The 19,392-nt window shown below is 41.1% G+C and overlaps 3 protein-coding genes across 3 annotated transcripts in view; all 3 read left to right on the top strand.

Moving 5' to 3' along the window:
• LOC108887455 (uncharacterized) overlaps window positions 1–19,392 on the top strand; it is a 50,273-nt gene that overhangs the window by 19,948 nt on the left and 10,933 nt on the right. The window contains exons 6-8 of the mRNA XM_051071679.1: window positions 11,915–12,016; window positions 12,481–12,567; window positions 12,666–12,694. Of these exons, the coding sequence (XP_050927636.1) occupies window positions 11,915–12,016; window positions 12,481–12,567; window positions 12,666–12,694 (218 nt within the window). The remainder of the gene's footprint in view (window positions 1–11,914; window positions 12,017–12,480; window positions 12,568–12,665; window positions 12,695–19,392) is intronic.
• LOC127142636 (uncharacterized) lies at window positions 557–19,027 on the top strand. Its single transcript, XM_051071667.1, has 9 exons — window positions 557–906; window positions 10,298–10,636; window positions 16,057–16,335; window positions 16,436–16,543; window positions 17,239–17,334; window positions 17,608–17,694; window positions 17,794–17,822; window positions 17,965–18,033; window positions 18,110–19,027. The coding sequence occupies exons 1-9, from the start codon at window positions 768–770 to the stop codon at window positions 18,233–18,235; spliced, it is 1,272 nt and encodes a 423-aa protein (XP_050927624.1). The 5' UTR covers window positions 557–767; the 3' UTR covers window positions 18,236–19,027.
• LOC108887506 (uncharacterized) overlaps window positions 14,223–19,392 on the top strand; it is a 40,356-nt gene continuing 35,186 nt past the window's right edge. Inside the window, exons 1-2 of the mRNA XM_051071670.1 lie at window positions 14,223–14,357; window positions 14,442–14,569. Coding sequence (XP_050927627.1) covers window positions 14,548–14,569 — 22 coding nt within the window. The 5' untranslated portion in view covers window positions 14,223–14,357; window positions 14,442–14,547. The remainder of the gene's footprint in view (window positions 14,358–14,441; window positions 14,570–19,392) is intronic.

Below are 19,392 nucleotides of genomic sequence, written 5' to 3'. Positions count from 1 at the left end.
AAATAAGCTTTCTTTATGTTCTGATGTGAAAGTCATTAAAGCAAAGAGGAAGTGGAACAACACTCGTCCTGGCTGAGTTACTTTTGAGAGTCAAATGAAACAGATAAGTGAGAGGAAAGTGTGGAGTTTCTGTTTGTATGAGCAAAGGAAGAATGTAAGGTCTGTCTGCATGAAAGCAACAAGACACAAGAGGGACAAGAAGCAACTTCATCCAAAGTCACTGAAGAGGAAGTGACACTTCACTCATGACAACATTTCTATTCAAAACACAAAATGACCACAAGGAGGCGCAAAAAGACTCAACATATATAACCTCCCTCCTCTTATCCTCCTCTAGTAGTAAACCTTCCCTGTGTTGGTTGAACAGCTCTGTTCACACTAAGATGTGTCTGAATACACATAGAAATGCAGACAAAATGACGTCAGAACACACAGAACCTGAGAAATGGATCAACATCACCAAACACTCTGAGCTAATATAAATGTAAATACATTTCAAACAGCTTAAAGGACCAGGTCGTCTCTGCAGGGAGCATGTAGCATCAAAAACACTGAAACCACAGGTGTGATACCACAAGTACTGATGTCAGACAACATGTTAGACTACACAGACACTGATGTCAACACTGTCTAGTTGTGCGATCTCAGTGACTCCAAACTTACTAAAGGTTAAAGTGGTTTTTATCAGAGTTCAGTAAGTGTCTCTTTGTCTTATGTCCTAATGAAGAGTCAAGTGTGTGTTTCTGTGAGCCTCACATGTTTATCTGATGTTTATCAGGTCGTCATTAGAGGGTAAAACCTCCAGAGCTCTGCTGCTGTCCAACCCACACTCTCATCAAAACACTTCCCCTTCAGCTCTCAGAAAAAATGACTTCAGAGACACAATGAGGAACCAACAGGTCTCAGGTCAGTAACATGTCATCTTATCTGTGATCTTTCCCAGCTGCTACAGACGTGTTAAAAAAAGAGCTGCATTAATGCAAACATTTCTAACTAACAGTCTTCACACCTTTAGCCTCCTCAGTCCTTTTTCTGTTCAGGGTGTCAAACACGTCACTGTCAGAGACACAGTCTGCACTTGTTGAATCTTAATATAGTTTTCTCTCTGCAGCATTAAATGAGCTCAGATCCTGTTCTATCTGCAGAAACTTATTCCTTCTCTTAATAATGAACTATTGTCTAACAGTCAGGTCTCCATCCAACATGCTCATTGCAGTTTTACAGGATCTTTGTCAGACTGCTGTGACCTCTGACCTCTTCACTATGTTAGCTATGCTGCTTAGCCTTTGAGGGTGATGACAGGAGGCTGGATCCAGTCCCAGTTAACCTAAGCTGCATGTCTTTGGACTGTGAGAAGAAGGGCACACAGGCACAGGGAGAACATGCAAACTCCACACAGAAAAGCTCCATGTTGTTGTGAGGTGACAGAGCTAACCACTGCACCACTGTGCCGCCCTTCTGCTCATGACTCTAACTCAAAAACCAGAGCAAAAATAATCATGACCACATGACATCATACTGATCACAGGAAGTATGTGATGTTGGTCTGTATAAGATGAACCATTTTAGAGACTCTGACAGTTAGGATGGACAGAGAAAGGAGAGAGACAGAGCAGCACCATGGCTGAATTCAGATGGATTCAAATGTCTTTATTAATGATCCTGCTGCTTCAGTTCACAGGTAAGGACACATGGACATATAGAAATGACAGGATCATTGCAAGACTGATCTTTGGGCTCCAGGCCACTTTTGTCAGTGTAGTTGGGCCTCAGACCACTTTCTATTTAAACAACTGTATCAATCCAATACTGCAAGATATAAGCAAGTAACTGATAGAATTTTCTTCAGCACAACCTGGGCTATTTGAATATGTGTGTCTCTATAATGTAACAAGACGTTTTAAATAGTTTGAACACCATAAACCCAAAAGAAAAAATAAAACTGAACCAAAAGCTATAATTTTTTTTCAACTGTTTTCTCACGGTTCAACAACACAGCTTATGATTGGTTTACACAGTCAATATGGCTGCCATGAATGTCTTTAATCAGAACACGGTAACAGTTGTTCTGATAATGAACAATGCATTAATGAGGACGCAGAACACGGAGTTATCCACTGCTTTGTTCCGGAAATGTTGAACAATGGCACCAGGTTCCATGATGGATTACAAAGACCCTGGAAGGATTCTAATCACAAACATGGCTTGTTGTAAAGGCAGAACAGAGCGGAGCAGGGCAGTTTTTAAAGTTAGTTTCTACATCAATGCGTTACAGAAATATTAATGAAAGTATCAGACGAGTACTTTTCCAGTCGTCTGCCACTGGAGGGAGCCTGTTATCAGTGGCTTCTGATGGATGATCGTTCATTTCCGATCAGTCCAGTGTGCTGTTTGTGTTTGAAGATGAGACACATTAACAAACTTCTACTTGATGTCAAATCCTTCTCACATGAACTAGAACAGAACAATCATATTCTAACATCAGATCATTGTCTTTTATCTCGTCTTCTCAGCAACAGCTACTGGACAATATTCCTCCATCACTGTCAGAGATGAAGATGAAGCCACTTTGTCCTGTGAAAATGTGAGAGATGATCAGGATCAATGTGACAGAACTGACTGGATGTTCATTAGTTCAGGAAGCAGATCAGTAGTATGGCTGTTTGACCATGGGAAGATTCAGGAAGAAGCCAATTCTAAATCAGACAGACTGAGTGTCTCAGAGAACTGTTCTCTGGTTATAAAGAAGGTCACAGTTGAGGATGTTGGTCGTTACACCTGCAGACAGTTTGACAGATCAGGACAATATCAAGGTCCAGATACTGATGTTTATCTGTCTGTTGTTTCCAGTGAGTATTTCCATCATAATGTTTTCAGCTCAAACTGTCTTGTTAGAACAAAATACTGAAACATTACAATAATTCTGATTACAGTGATGAAGTTCATTTTACTCTTGTTGTCTTTCTCTCACAATATCTCCATCTTCACCAGTGACTGAACAGAAGAACAGAGATCAGGTGACATTAAACTGCTCTGTGTTGAGACGTCGATGGTGTCCACACACAGTGAAGTGGCTGTATGAGGGTAAAGATGTGGCTACAGATGACAAAGGGTTGAGGACATCATCGTCTTCCTGCAGAGCCTCTGTGACCTTTCTGACTTCTCATTACATTTACAAATCAACATCTAAGCTCTTTTCTTGTGAAGTGACTGATGGTTACAACAGGCAACAGTTTACCTTCAGCCTTCAGTCCTCACCTGAGAAGTCAGGTAAGAACATTATGAGCTGATGATCATTTATTAACTGAAGATGAAGAACATGAGCTGTTTTCTAAACAATCATTTTTTGTGGGTTTATTTATTTGTCCAGGTGACGACTCAACAACAACAACAACAACAACAGCATCTCCAACCAGTGACGCTTCAACAAAACCAACAGGTAGAGACTCAACTATTGTATGTATCTTTTGTCCGATCTCTCTCTCCCTCTCATTCTCTTCTAGTAGTAAACCTTCTCACTGTTTGGTTGTTTGTCATGAAAATAAAACAGTTATAAATAATTTAGAGGAAATGATCTTGACAAAGTCTTTGTTCTCTTCTTCTCAGCAGCAGTAACTGGACAATATCCCCCCTTCTCTGTTAGATGGTGAACATGAGCTGTTTTCTAAAAAGCTGGTTTTGTTTATTTGTCCAGGTGACGACACAATAACAGCAACAATAAGAAACAGTGTAAAACCAGGTGTGACCACGACAGCAACTACAACCAGTGGTTCTTCAACAAAACCAAAAGGTAGAGACTCAACTATTTTATATATCTTTTTCTACACTCTCTCTCTCTCTCTCTCTCTCTCTCTCTCTCTCTCTCTCTCTCTCTCTCTCTCTCTCTCTCTCTCTCGGCTGTGGGTGGAGATATTCTCTTATTCAGTCTCCACCTTCACCAGTGACTGAACATAAGGATGATGATCAGGTGACATTAAGCTGCTCTGTGTCAGCATATGGAGAGTGTAGTTACACAGTGTAGTGGCTGTATGAGGGTAAAGATGTGGACAAAGCTAACAAAGACATGATGACATCATCATCTGCTCAGCCAATGAGAGCTTTACAACATCTCATTACGTTCACACATCAAAGAATTATCAGTTATTCAAGTGTAAAGTGCAAATGCTGCACATCACGTGTTTATATCAGCCCAGTATCCTTAGGAATTACTGCCAGACTTTTAAAAGACTTGAACACTAATATTCAGGAATAAGTGATGTTTGCCTTACCAGTAGTTTATTTCAGTCTCAGTCTCCTCTTATCCGGAGTCGGGTCGTGGCAACAGGCTAAGCAGGACATTCCAGACATCCCTCTCCCTGGCAGTATTTTCCAGCTCTTCCTTGGGGATTCCCAGGCCAGATGAGACATACAATCTCTCCAGTGCATTCTGGGTCTACCATGGGGTCTCCTCCCAGTTGGGCGTGCCTGGAAAACCTCCAAAAGAAGGTTCCCAGGAGGCATCCTAACAAAATGCTCAAACCACCTCAACTGGCTCCTTTCAACGTGAAGGAGCAGGGGCTCTACTCTGAGCTCCCTCTGGATGTCCACGCTTCTCAACTTCTAAGGCTGAGCCCAGACACCCTCTGGAGGAAACTCATTTCAGCTGCCTGTACCCATGATCTCGTTCTTTCGGTCATTACCCAGATCTCGTGACCATAGGTGAGGGTTGGAAACGTAGATCGACTGGTAAATTGAGAGCTTTGAATTCCAACTCAGCTCCCGTCTGGTACAGCGACTGCATCACTGCAGATGCTGCACCAATCTGCCTGTCAATCTCACGCTCCATCCTCCCCTCACTCGAGGCAGCAACTCTCCACCCAGCCGGAGGGAACAATCCACCATTCTCGGGCTGAGAACCATGGCCTCAGACTTGGAGGTGCTGACCCTTATCCCTGCCGCTTCACACTCGGCTGCAAACCGCCCCAGCTCTGATGAAGCCAACAGAACCACATCATCTGCAAAGAGCAGAGACGCGATTCTGAGGTTCCCAAACTGGACACACTCTTCACCTCGGTCAGAGGCCTTTTCCAAGTCTACAAAACACATGTAGACTGGATGGTCAAATTCCAATGCCTCCCTCAGCAGTCCTGCAAGAGTGAAAAGCTGGTCCACTGTTCCGTGGCCAGGACAAAATCTGCATTACTCCTCCTGAATCCGAGGTTGGACATTTGGTCTGAGTCTCCTTTCCAGCACCCTGGAGTAAACTTTCCCAGGGAGGCTGAGTAGTGTAATACCCCAATAATTGGTGCGCAACCTCCGGTTTGTCAGAACATCCTTGAGGCCAGCCAAAAGTCCTTCTCCATGACTTCCCCAAACTCCTCCCACACCCTAGTTTTTGCCTCCGCGACCGCCAAAGCTGCAGCCCTTTGGTCTCCCGGTATCTGCCTGCTGCTTCAGGAGACCTCTGGGCTAGCCTTCTTCAGCCTGATGGCTTCTCTCACCGCTGGTGTCCACCGGCAGGTTCTTAGGTTGCAGCCTTGACAGGCCCAGACAACCTTCTGACCACAGCTCCTTCCTGCTGCATCTGCAAAGGAGGCTTTGAACATGGTCAACTCGGGCTCAATGTCCCCAGCCTCCCTGAGGATGCACGAAAAGTTCCTCTGGAGGTGGGAGTTGAAGATGAGGGTCTCAGCACACGCTCACTACTCATTTGGGGTCTGTCTGACAGTCTTCCCCACCATCTGTTCCAACTCACCACCAGGTGGTGATCAGTTGACATCTCTGCCCCTCTCTTCATCCAAGTGTCCAAGACATATGGCAGCAGATCTGATGATATTGATCATCTATCTTTGGCCTAAGATGGTCTGGTACCAAGTACACTTATGAACAACCCTATACTCAAACATGGTGTTCATTATGGCCAAACTGTGACTGGCACAGAAGTGCAATAACAAAGCACTGCTCAGGTTCAGATCGGGGACGCCGTTCCTCCCAATCACAAAAAAAATGTTATACCATGTTTGAAAGCACATGTATTTCCCTCCTCTTTCTTTCCAGACTGGTGGAGGTTCATCATTGTGTCTGTGGGTTTAGCAGCACTCATAACAATAGTTGTGGCAGTCAACATATGGTCACGAACTGAAGGTGAGAACATTCACAGATGAAACTTAGAAACAGGAAGTTTTGATGAAGCTGGATTTTCACTGTTGAAGCTTTTTTTGTCTTTTCAGGGAAAAAAACACAGACAGATGAAAACAGTGAGTTTTTAACATTGTGTTCTTTTTGAGTTTGAATACAGTTCTTCTAAGTTTCTTTAGACAAACTCACCTGCAGAATAAATGTAATGTAATGTAACAGGTATCTTTACACTGTCAAGTTCTCTCTGATGAACTTATGCTCAGTTTGGGACAGTGGACACCTAAAGATCACAGAGGTGGGACTGGGACTGGAAAGTTGTCAGTGTGTCAGAGTCTGGCTTTGATTGTGTTGTGTTGTTCTTCACAGGTGTGTGATGATGAAGATGATGGTAGAGTGACTTATGAAAACATCAGATCTTCTGATGGAGTTTGACTGAATCTTCTGCCTCTGTCAGACTCCACTGATCAGCACAACATGAAGAAATGAGTCCATTTCAGCTGCATCAGTGCAGTTTACCTGAGGAACTGAAGCTTTGAAAGAACAGAAACAGTCAAAGATCATTTTTAGAGAGTTATTATTTAGAGTTTCGTCTGACTTGGACAACAATATTCAAGTCTTGATTTCATCTCATGTGTCTTTTCCTGCATCAGCTGTTCAAACTTTTCTCATCTGTGTCCAGATCAGGTTTTAAATTCACCAAACAGGGAGGAGAATTTAACACTCGCTTTGAGCTCAGTTTTTGTGTGAACAGTTGCCATGAATAGATAAGTGAACAGGCCTACCAGGTACAGGCCCAGAGGTCACAGAGGTCACAGAGGTCACAGAGGTCAGGGGCCCCGGGACCAGAGCAGTTTAAGCTGCTGACTATCACTCAGTTAGAGGGAGATCGTACCTGCTCACCAAAGTTAAATAGAGCAACAACAGGTGTTCAAGGCACAGAGTTGGAATGACAGAGGCTCCATTCTCCCTATTAGAAGTCAGTGTACCATCAAAATGAATGCTAAAGTCAGATAGTTACATAATGTTACTTTAAATTTAGTTAAATTGATATTGCTGTGTTACTTCTAATTTTTTCTTTAATTAATGTTTAACTGTGTTTTTTATGTCAATTATTTTAATGATCATTTTCAGGATTTATTGCTGTAAGTTGCCTTGTTGTCCAGCAGGGGGAGTAGTAGGTTCACTAGCAGGACAATGTGAAAAGCATAAGTAATAACCCAACACCACATGGCTGCTTGAAATGTAAATAAGCTTTCTTTATGTTCTGATGTGAAAGTCATTAAAGCAAAGAGGAAGTGGAACAACACTGGTCCTGGCTGAGTTACTTTTGAGAGTCAAATGAAACAGATAAGTGAGAGGAAAGTGTGGAGTTTCTGTTTGTATGAGCAAAGGAAGAATGTAAGGTCTGTCTGCATGAAAGCAACAAGACACAAGAGGGACAAGAAGCAACTTCATCCAAAGTCACTGAAGAGGAAGTGACACTTCACTCATGACAACATTTCTATTCAAAACACAAAATGACCACAAGGAGGCGCAAAAAGACTCAACATATATAACCTCCCTCCTCTTATCCTCCTCTAGTAGTAAACCTTCCCTGTGTTGGTTGAACAGCTCTGTTCACACTAAGATGTGTCTGAATACACATAGAAATGCAGACAAAATGACGTCAGAACACACAGAACCTGAGAAATGGATCAACATCACCAAACACTCTGAGCTAATATAAATGTAAATACATTTCAAACAGCTTAAAGGACCAGGTCGTCTCTGCAGGGAGCATGTAGCATCAAAAACAGAGTTCAATAAGTGTCTCTTTGTCTTATGTCCTAATGAAGAGTCAAGTGTGTGTTTCTGTGAGCCTCACATGTTTATCTGATGTTTATCAGGTCGTCATTAGAGGGTAAAACCTCCAGAGCTCTGCTGCTGTCCAACCCACACTCTCATCAAAACACTTCCCCTTCAGCTCTCAGAAAAAATGACTTCAGAGACACAATGAGGAACCAACAGGTCTCAGGTCAGTAACATGTCATCTTATCTGTGTTCTTTCCCAGCTGCTACAGACGTGTTAAAAAAAGAGCTGCATTAATGCAAACATTTCTAACTAACAGTCTTCACACCTTTAGCCTCCTCAGTCCTTTTTCTGTTCAGGGTGTCAAACACGTCACTGTCAGAGACACAGTCTGCACTTGTTGAATCTTAATATAGTTTTCTCTCTGCAGCATTAAATGAGCTCAGATCCTGTTCTATCTGCAGAAACTTATTCCTTCTCTTAATAATGAACTATTGTCTAACAGTCAGGTCTCCATCCAACATGCTCATTGCAGTTTTACAGGATCTTTGTCAGACTGCTGTGACCTCTGACCTCTTCACTATGTTAGCTATGCTGCTTAGCCTTTGAGGGTGATGACAGGAGGCTGGATCCAGTCCCAGTTAACCTAAGCTGCATGTCTTTGGACTGTGAGAAGAAGGGCACACAGGCACAGGGAGAACATGCAAACTCCACACAGAAAAGCTCCATGTTGTTGTGAGGTGACAGAGCTAACCACTGCACCACTGTGCCGCCCTTCTGCTCATGACTCTAACTCAAAAACCAGAGCAAAAATAATCATGACCACATGACATCATACTGATCACAGGAAGTATGTGATGTTGGTCTGTATAAGATGAACCATTTTAGAGACTCTGACAGTTAGGATGGACAGAGAAAGGAGAGAGACAGAGCAGCACCATGGCTGAATTCAGATGGATTCAAATGTCTTTATTAATGATCCTGCTGCTTCAGTTCACAGGTAAGGACACATGGACATATAGAAATGACAGGATCATTGCAAGACTGATCTTTGGGCTCCAGGCCACTTTTGTCAGTGTAGTTGGGCCTCAGACCACTTTCTATTTAAACAACTGTATCAATCCAATACTGCAAGATATAAGCAAGTAACTGATAGAATTTTCTTCAGCACAACCTGGGCTATTTGAATATGTGTGTCTCTATAATGTAACAAGACATTTTAAATAGTTTGAACACCATAAACCCAAAAGGAAAAATAAAACGGAACTAAAATCTATAATTTTTTATTATTTTTCAACAGAAAAACTATGTATCAGTGTTTGGAGTCTAAATCCATGTAGGCCAAGGTCTCAATGAACAAACTAAAGCTAAATGAAGTCTCTAGTGCACACACAGGCAGAAATGTTCACATTTATTTCGGTGCGTCCACTCGTTGTTTTCACTGGGGCCATTCTGCTCCATAGTTTCTGACCAGGATCAGACAGAGAGCTTCATCACGCACACACTGCACTTCCATGGCACCAAACTGTTCAAAATATGGTCACCACTATCTCCAGAACCTCTACATTCAACATGTCTAAAAACTCCTCCGGGTCGTTATCGCGGAACAGCCGCATCTTGGCGGCCGTATCCTTTGAGAGCGTCTTTTTTTTTTTTGCGCACTCCAGCGCTCTCCAAGCGCACACGGACTGATGAGCTGCTTTCAGATGACATCTTGGCACATTATTGTTTCCCTGAAGTGTGAGTTGAAGCTACACTAGATTTCTAAATGCTAAGGACACAGCATCAACAGAGTAAGTCATGTCCGTGAATCGACGATCCGCCGTATTGTGACTCTCATTGGATCAACTGTTTTCTCACGGTTCAACAACACAGCTTATGATTGGTTTACACAGTCAATATGGCTGCCATGAATGTCTTTAATCAGAACACGGTAACAGTTGTTCTGATAATGAACAATGCATTAATGAGGACGCAGAACACGGAGTTATCCACTGCTTTGTTCCGGAAATGCTGAACAATGGCACCAGGTTCCATGATGGATTACAAAGACCCTGGAAGGATTCTAATCACAAACGACGGCTTGTTGTAAAGGCAGAACAGAGCGGAGCAGGGCAGTTTTTAAAGTTAGTTTCTACATCAATGCGTTACAGAAATATTAATGAAAGTATCAGACGAGTACTTTTCCAGTCGTCTGCCACTGGAGGGACCCTGTTATCAGTGGCTTCTGATGGATGATCGTTCATTTCCGATCAGTCCAGTGTGCTGTTTGTGTTTGAAGATGAGACACATTAACAAACTTCTACTTGATGTCAAATCCTTCTCACATGAACTAGAACAGAACAATCATATTCTAACATCAGATCATTGTCTTTTATCTCGTCTTCTCAGCAACAGCTACTGGACAATATTCCTCCATCTTCACTGTCAGAGATGAAGATGAAGCCACTTTGTCCTGTGAAAATGTGAGAGATGATCAGGATCAATGTGACAGAACTACCTGGATCTTTATTGGTTCAGGAAGCAGATCAACAGTAACTCTGTTTGAACATGGGAAGATTCATGAAGAAGCCACATCTAAATCAGACAGACTGAGTCTCACAGAGAACTGTTCTCTGGTTATAAAGAAGGTCACAGTTGAGGATGTTGGTCGTTACATCTGCAGACAGTTTTACAGATCAGGACGACGACAAGGTCCAGATGCTCAGGTTGAACTGTCTGTTGTTACCAGTGAGTATTTCCATCATAATGTTTTCAGCTCAAACTGTCTTGTTAGAACAAAATACTGAAACATTACAATAATTCTGATTACAGTGATGAAGTTCATTTTACTCTTGTTGTCTTTCTCTCACAATATCTCCATCTTCACCAGTGACTGAACATGAGAACAGAGATCAGGTGACATTAAACTGCTCTGTGAGGACATATGACCACTGTAAACACACAGTGAAGTGGCTGTATGAGGGTAAAGATGTGGCTACAGATGACAAAGGGTTGAGGACATCATCGTCTTCCTGCAGAGCCTCTGTGACCTTTCTGACTTCTCATTACATTTACAAATCAACATCTAAGCTTTTTTCTTGTGAAGTGACTGATGTTTACAACGGGCAACAGTTTACCTTCAGCCTTCAGTCCTCACCTGAGAAGTCAGGTAAGAACATTATGAGCTGATGATCATTTATTAACTGAAGATGAAGAACATGAGCTGTTTTCTAAACAATCAGTTTTTGTGGGTTTGTTTATTTGTCCAGGTGACGACTCAACAACAACAACAACAACAACAGCAACTACAACCAGTGATGCTTCAACAAAACCAACAGGTAGAGACTCAACTATTGTATGTATCTTTTGTCCGATCTCTCTCTCCCTCTCATTCTCTTCTAGTAGTAAACCTTCTCACTGTTTGGTTGTTTGTCATGAAAATGAAACAGTTATAAATAATTTAGAGGAAACGATCTTCACTCCTTCAGCCTCCTCAGTCCTTTTTATTTTCAGGGTGTGAAACACGTCACTGTCACAGATACACAGTGTGCTCTTGAATCTTAATATAGTTTTCCTGATTCAGTGTTAAAGTGGTTAAACTTCAGTTCTAAATGCAGGAACATTTTTCTTTTCTTTGTGATCAACAGCAGTTTTACAGTCAGTTCTCTCTGTAAGATGCTCTGTTTTAGAGGCTGACAGTTTAGAATGAGAACATGTAAAGAAAAGAGACAGAGCAGCTCGATGCTTCATGACAAAACAAACTTTATTAGTAGTGTTAATGTATTTTATTTACTATCTTTTATTTATGAGCAGCCAGTTATGTTGTTTGCATTTGAAGATGAGACACATTAAACTTGTGTTGTATCATTCTGACATTAATCAGAAGATAACAGCCATATTCTGATATCAGATCAAAGTCTTTGTTCTCTTCTTCTCAGCAGCAGTAACTGGACAATATCCCCCCTTCTCTGTTAGATGGTGAACATGAGCTGTTTTCTAAAAAGCTGGTTTTGTTTATTTGTCCAGGTGACAACACAATAACAGCAACAATAAGAAACAGTGTAAAACCAGGTGTGACCACGACAGCAACTACAACAACAACAACAACAACAAACAACGTAAAACCAGGTGAAGACTCAACAATTTTTATGTATCTTTTTCTACACTCTCTCTCTCTCTCTCTCTCTCTCTCTCTTCCTCTCTCTCCCTCTCTCTCTCTCTCTCTCTCTCGGCTGTGGGTGGAGATATTCTCTTATTCAGTCTCCACCTTCACCAGTGACTGAACATAAGGATGATGATCAGGTGACATTAAACTGCTCTGTGTCAGCATATGGAGAGTGTAGTTACACAGTGTAGTGGCTGTATGAGGGTAAAGATGTGGACAAAGCTAACAAAGACATGATGACATCATCATCTGCTCAGCCAATGAGAGCTTTACAACATCTCATTACGTTCACACATCAAAGAATTATCAGTTATTCAAGTGTAAAGTGCAAATGCTGCACATCATGTGTTTATATCAGCCCATTCAGGAATAAGTGATGTATGCATCACCAGTACATACATAACATTTCCCTCCTCTTTCTCTCCAGACTGGTGGAGGTTCATCATTGTGTCTGTGGGTTTAGCAGCACTCATAACAATAGTTGTGGCAGTCAACATATGGTCAAGAACTGAAGGTGAGAACATTCACAGATGAAACTTAGAAACAGGAAGTTTTGATGAAGCTGGATTTTCACTGTTGAAGCTGAAGTCGACTGTTTTTTTGTCTTTTCAGGGAAAAAAACACAGACGGATGAAAACAGTGTGAGTTTTTAACATTGTGTTCTTTTTGAGTTTGAATACAGTTCTTCTAAGTTTCTTTAGACAAACTCACCTGCAGAATAAATGTAATGTAATGTAACAGGTATCTTTACACTGTCAAGTTCTCTCTGATGAACTTATGCTCAGTTTGGGACAGTGGACACCTAAAGATCACAGAGGTGGGACTGGGACTGGAAAGTTGTCAGTGTGTCAGAGTCTGGGTTTGATTGTGTTGTGTTGTTCTTCACAGGTGTGTGATGATGAAGATGATGGTAGAGTGACTTATGAAAACATCAGATCTTCTGATGGAGTTTGACTGAATCTTCTGCCTCTGTCAGACTCCACTGATCAGCACAACATGAAGAAATGAGTCCATTTCAGCTGCATCAGTGCAGTTTACCTGAGGAACTGAAGCTTTGAAAGAACAGAAACAGTCAAAGATCATTTTTAGAGAGTTATTATTTAGAGTTTCGTCTGACTTGGACAACAATATTCAAGTCTTGATTTCATCTCATGTGTCTTTTCCTGCATCAGCTGTTCAAACTTTTCTCATCTGTGTCCAGATCAGGTTTTAAATTCACCAAACAGGGAGGAGAATTTAACACTCGCTTTGAGCTCAATTTTTGTGTGAACAGAGGTCCAGAGGTCACAGAGGTCACAGAGGTCACAGAGGTCACAGAGGTCACAGAGGTCAGGGGCCCCGGGACCAGAGCAGTTTAAGCTGCTGACTATCACTCAGTTAGAGGGAGATCGTACCTGCTCACCAAAGTTAAATAGAGCAACAACAGGTGTTCAAGCCACAGAGTTGGAATGACAGAGGTTCCATTCTCCCTATTAGAAGTCAGTGTACCATCAAAATGAATGCTAAAGTCAGATAGTTTCATAATGTTACTTTAAATTTAGCTAAATTGATATTGCTGTGTTACTTCTAATTTTTTCTTTAATTAATGTTTAACTGTGTTTTTTATGTCAATTATTTTAATGATCATTTTCAGGATTTATTGCTGTAAGTTGCCTTGTTGTCCAGCAGGGGGAGTAGTAGGTTCACTAGCAGGACAATGTGAAAAGCATAAGTAATAACCCAACACCACATGGCTGCTTGAAATGTAAATAAGCTTTCTTTATGTTCTGATGTGAAAGTCATTAAAGCAAAGAGGAAGTGGAACAACACTCGTCCTGGCTGAGTTACTTTTGAGAGTCAAATGAAACAGATAAGTGAGAGGAAAGTGTGGAGTTTCTGTTTGTATGAGCAAAGGAAGAATGTAAGGTCTGTCTGCATGAAAGCAACAAGACACAAGAGGGACAAGAAGCAACTTCATCCAAAGTCACTGAAGAGGAAGTGACACTTCACTCATGACAACATTTCTATTCAAAACACAAAATGACCACAAGGAGGCGCAAAAAGACTCAACATATATAACCTCCCTCCTCTTATCCTCCTCTAGTAGTAAACCTTCCCTGTGTTGGTTGAACAGCTCTGTTCACACTAAGATGTGTCTGAATACAGATAGAAATGCAGACAAAATGACGTCAGAACACACAGAACCTGAGAAATGGATCAACATCACCAAACACTCTGAGCTAATATAAATGTAAATACATTTCAAACAGCTTAAAGGACCAGGTCGTCTCTGCAGGGAGCATGTAGCATCAAAAACAGAGTTCAGTAAGTGTCTCTTTGTCTTATGTCCTAATGAAGAGTCAAGTGTGTGTTTCTGTGAGCCTCACATGTTTATCTGATGTTTATCAGGTCGTCATTAGAGGGTAAAACCTCCAGAGCTCTGCTGCTGTCCAACCCACACTCTCATCAAAACACTTCCCCTTCAGCTCTCAGAAAAAATGACTTCAGAGACACAATGAGGAACCAACAGGTCTCAGGTCAGTAACATGTCATCTTATCTGTGTTCTTTCCCAGCTGCTACAGACGTGTTAAAAAAAGAGCTGCATTAATGCAAACATTTCTAACTAACAGTCTTCACACCTTTAGCCTCCTCAGTCCTTTTTCTGTTCAGGGTGTCAAACACGTCACTGTCAGAGACACAGTCTGCACTTGTTGAATCTTAATATAGTTTTCTCTCTGCAGCATTAAATGAGCTCAGATCCTGTTCTATCTGCAGAAACTTATTCCTTCTCTTAATAATGAACTATTGTCTAACAGTCAGGTCTCCATCCAACATGCTCATTGCAGTTTTACAGGATCTTTGTCAGACTGCTGTGACCTCTGACCTCTTCACTATGTTAGCTATGCTGCTTAGCCTTTGAGGGTGATGACAGGAGGCTGGATCCAGTCCCAGTTAACCTAAGCTGCATGTCTTTGGACTGTGAGAAGAAGGGCACACAGGCACAGGGAGAACATGCAAACTCCACACAGAAAAGCTCCATGTTGTTGTAAGGTGACAGAGGTAACCACTGCACCACTGTGCCGCCCTTCTGCTCATGACTCTAACTCAAAAACCAGAGCAAAAATAATCATGACCACATGACATCATACTGATCACAGGAAGTATGTGATGTTGGTCTGTATAAGATGAACCATTTTAGAGACTCTGACAGTTAGGATGGACAGAGAAAGGAGAGAGACAGAGCAGCACCATGGCTGAATTCAGATGGATTCAAATGTCTTTATTAATGATCCTGCTGCTTCAGTTCACAGGTAAGGACACATGGACATATAGAAATGACAGGATCATTGCAAGACTGATCTTTATTAATATTATCAGTGGCTTCTGATGGATGATCGTTCATTTCCGATCAGTCCAGTGTGCTGTTTGTGTTTGAAGATGAGACACATTAACAAACTTCTACTTGATGTCAAATCCTTCTCACATGAACTAGAACAGAACAATCATATTCTAACATCAGATCATTGTCTTTTATCTCGTCTTCTCAGCAACAGCTACTGGACAATATTCCTCCATCACTGTCAGAGATGAAGATGAAATCACTTTGTCCTGTGAAAATGTGAGAGATGATCAGGATCAATGTGACAGAACTACCTGGATCTTCAGTGATTCAAGAAGCAGAACAGTAACTCTGTTTGACCATGGGAAAATTCATGAAGCAGCCAAATTTAAATCAGACAGACTGAGTGTCACAGAGAACTGTTCTCTGGTTATAAAGAAGGTCACAGATGAAGATGTTGGTTATTTCAGCTGCAGACAGTTTGACAGATCAGGACAAAAACAAGGTCCAGATACTGATGTTTATCTGTCTGTTGTTTCCAGTGAGTATTTCCATCATAATGTTTTCAGCTCAAACTGTCTTGTTAGAACAAAATACTGAAACATTACAATAATTCTGATTACAGTGATGAAGTTCATTTTACTCTTGTTGTCTTTCTCTCACAATATCTCCATCTTCACCAGTGACTGAACATGAGGACAGAGATCAGGTGACATTATACTGCTCTGTGAGGACATATGACCACTGTATACACACAGTGAAGTGGCTGTATGAGGGTAAAGATGTGGCTACAGATGACAAAGGGTTGTGGACATCATCGTCTTCCTGCAGAGCCTCTGTGACCTTTCTGACTTCTCATTACATTTACAAATCAACATCTAAGCTCTTTTCTTGTGAAGTGACTGATGGTAACAACAGGCAACAGTTTACCTTCAGCCTTCAGTCCTCACCTGAGAAGTCAGGTAAGAACATTATGAGCTGATGATCATTTATTAACTGAAGAAGAAGAACATGAGCTGTTTTCTAAACAATCATTTTTTGTGGGTTTGTTTATTTGTCCAGGTGACGACTCAACAACAACAACAACAACAACAACAACAACAACAGCAACAACAACAACAACAACAACAACAGCATCTCCAACCAGTGACGCTTCAACAAAACCAACAGGTAGAGACTCAACTATTGTATGTATCTTTTGTCCGATCTCTCTCTCCCTCTCATTCTCTTCTAGTAGTAAACCTTCTCACTGTTTGGTTGTTTGTCATGAAAATAAAACAGTTATAAATAATTTAGAGGAAACGATCTTCACTCCTTCAGCCTCCTCAGTCCTTTTTATTTTCAGGGTGTGAAACACGTCACTGTCACAGATACACAGTGTGCTCTTGAATCTTAATATAGTTTTCCTGATTCAGTGTTAAAGTGGTTAAACTTCAGTTCTAAATGCAGGAACATTTTTCTTTCCTTTGTGATCAACAGCAGTTTTACAGTCAGTTCTCTCTGTAAGATGCTCTGTTTTAGAGGCTGACAGTTTAGAATGAGAACATGTAAAGAAAAGAGACAGAGCAGCTCGATGCTTCATGACAAAACAAACTTTATTAGTAGTGTTAATGTATTTTATTTACTATCTTTCATTTATGAGCAGCCAGTTATGTTGTTTGCATTTGAAGATGAGACACATTAAACTTGTGTTGTATCATTCTGACATTAATCAGAAGATAACAGCCATATTCTGATATCAGATCAAAGTCTTTGTTCTCTTCTTCTCAGCAGCAGTAACTGGACAATATCCCCCCTTCTCTGTTAGATGGTGAACATGAGCTGTTTTCTAAAAAGCTGGTTTTGTGGTTTGTTTATTTGTCCAGGTGACGACACAATAACAGCAACAATAAGAAACAGTGTAAAACCAGGTGTGACCAGGACAGCAACTACAACCAGTGGTTCTTTAACAAAACCAAAAGGTAGAGACTCAACTATTTTATGTATCTTAAAAAAGAATGATGAGTTTTTTAAACCCTGATTTAAACATCTGTGCATCTATGGACAAACAACAGACTGTATCATTTCATGTGGAGGACCTGTTGGATGCATTCTGTTTTTTAAAGCAGCTAGTGTACTGTCATGTAGGGAGAGTGAGGTGAAAGCATCAGAGGATACCAAGTATCAGTCCTAGCCAGTGCAGATATCAGCCAGCTATTGTCACAGTGTTTTTAATGTCTTCATTCTCTTTCCAGATTGGTGGTGGTTTGTCATTGTGGCTGTTGGTGTATTGGTGCTCCTGATGATTGCCATAGCAGTCTTCAAATGGAAGAGAGCTAAAGGTTGAGAATATTCACAGACGACACTTTATAAAACAAAAGGTTTTAATAAAGCTGGATTTTTACTGTCAAAGCTAAAGTTGACTCTGTTTGTCTTTCCAGGGAACAAAACACAGATGGATGAAAACACTGTGAGTTTTGAACCAGAACATTCAAACTTTTACACAATTATAAGAGTTGAGTTTGGTCACATGGTCCTGCAGGATTAGCCAAGAAGAAGTCTTGAACACCATATACAACCAACCAATAACCATCCCCTATTTCACTGTGTAGGCTGATCCTGAGGATGGTGTTCCCTACGCCTCCATCAGCTACAGCAGGAAGACCAAGAGTAAAGCCCAGGTAAGCTGTCTGACGGGTCGTACTTCTTTAATGTTGTGTAATTAATGTGTTGAGCTGTTTGTCTGTTGTTTTCCAGGTTCTGGGTAAAGATGATGAAGATGATGCAGTGACCTACAGCACAGTGAGAGCCTCCCCCTCCTCTGCTGGAGCCTCTGCTGATCTCAGCAACCTCTACGCTGCCATCAACAACCCCGGAAAATAAAGAAACAGCATAGTTACATCTCATATCATCAGTTACTTTACATTAATGACTGATTAGTTCAAGAGACACAATGTAACCTTGCTAAGCAACAGCGCCCTCTGCAGCCATGAGTGGTGATTAATTCTGCTGAACTGAAACGCAGCTTAACAGTGTATATTACCCATGATCCTCAGCCTCTGAAGCAGGAAGTGCTGTCATTATAACAAACACACCAAACTCTGTTTCTAATTCTTGATATTTCCCTCAGTTTCCTGGCTGGATATCAGAGATGAACTCTGGTTTTTAATGACTTCTATGTGATTTTAACTGATCTATAGTTCAGCATCTGATTCCAGTAGTTTAAGCTGCTGACTATCACTCAGTTAGAGGGAGATCGTACCTGCTCACCAAAGTTAAATAGAGCAACAACAGGTGTTCAAGGCACAGAGTTGGAATGACAGAGGCTCCATTCTCACTATTAGAAGTCAGTGTACCATCAAAATGAATGTGAAGCTGTTATTTCAAAGTCAGATCGTTACACAATGTTGCTTTTAATTTAGTCAAATTGATATTGCTGTGTTACTTCTAATTTTTTCTTTAATTAATGTTTTACTGTGTTTTTTATTTCAATTATTTTAATGATCATTTTCAGGATTTATTGCTGTAAATTGCCAGCAGGGGGAGTAGTAGGTTCACCAGTAGCACAATGTGAAAAGAACAAGTAATAACCCAACACCACATGGCTGCTTGAAATGTAAATAAGCTTTCTTTATGTTCTGATGTGAAAGTCATTAAAGCAAAGAGGAAGTGGAACAACACTCGTCCTGGCTGAGTTACTATATAACCTCCCTCCTCTTATCCTCCTCTAGTAGTAAACCTTCCCTGTGTTGGTTGAACAGCTCTGTTCACACTAAGATGTGTCTGAATACAGATAGAAATGCAGACAAAATGACGTCAGAACACACAGAACCTGAGAAATGGATCAACATCACCAAACACTCTGAGCTAATATAAATGTAAATACATTTCAAACAGCTTAAAGGACCAGGTCGTCTCTGCAGGGAGCATGTAGCATCAAAAACAGAGTTCAGTAAGTGTCTCTTTGTCTTATGTCCTAATGAAGAATCAAGTGTGTGTTTCTGTGAGCCTCACATGTTTATCTGATGTTTATCAGGTCG

Source organism: Lates calcarifer, linkage group LG7_1 (genome assembly GCF_001640805.2).
Source record: "Lates calcarifer isolate ASB-BC8 linkage group LG7_1, TLL_Latcal_v3, whole genome shotgun sequence".
Classification (NCBI taxonomy): domain Eukaryota; kingdom Metazoa; phylum Chordata; class Actinopteri; family Centropomidae; genus Lates; species Lates calcarifer.
This window is presented reverse-complemented; position numbering and strand designations above follow the sequence as displayed.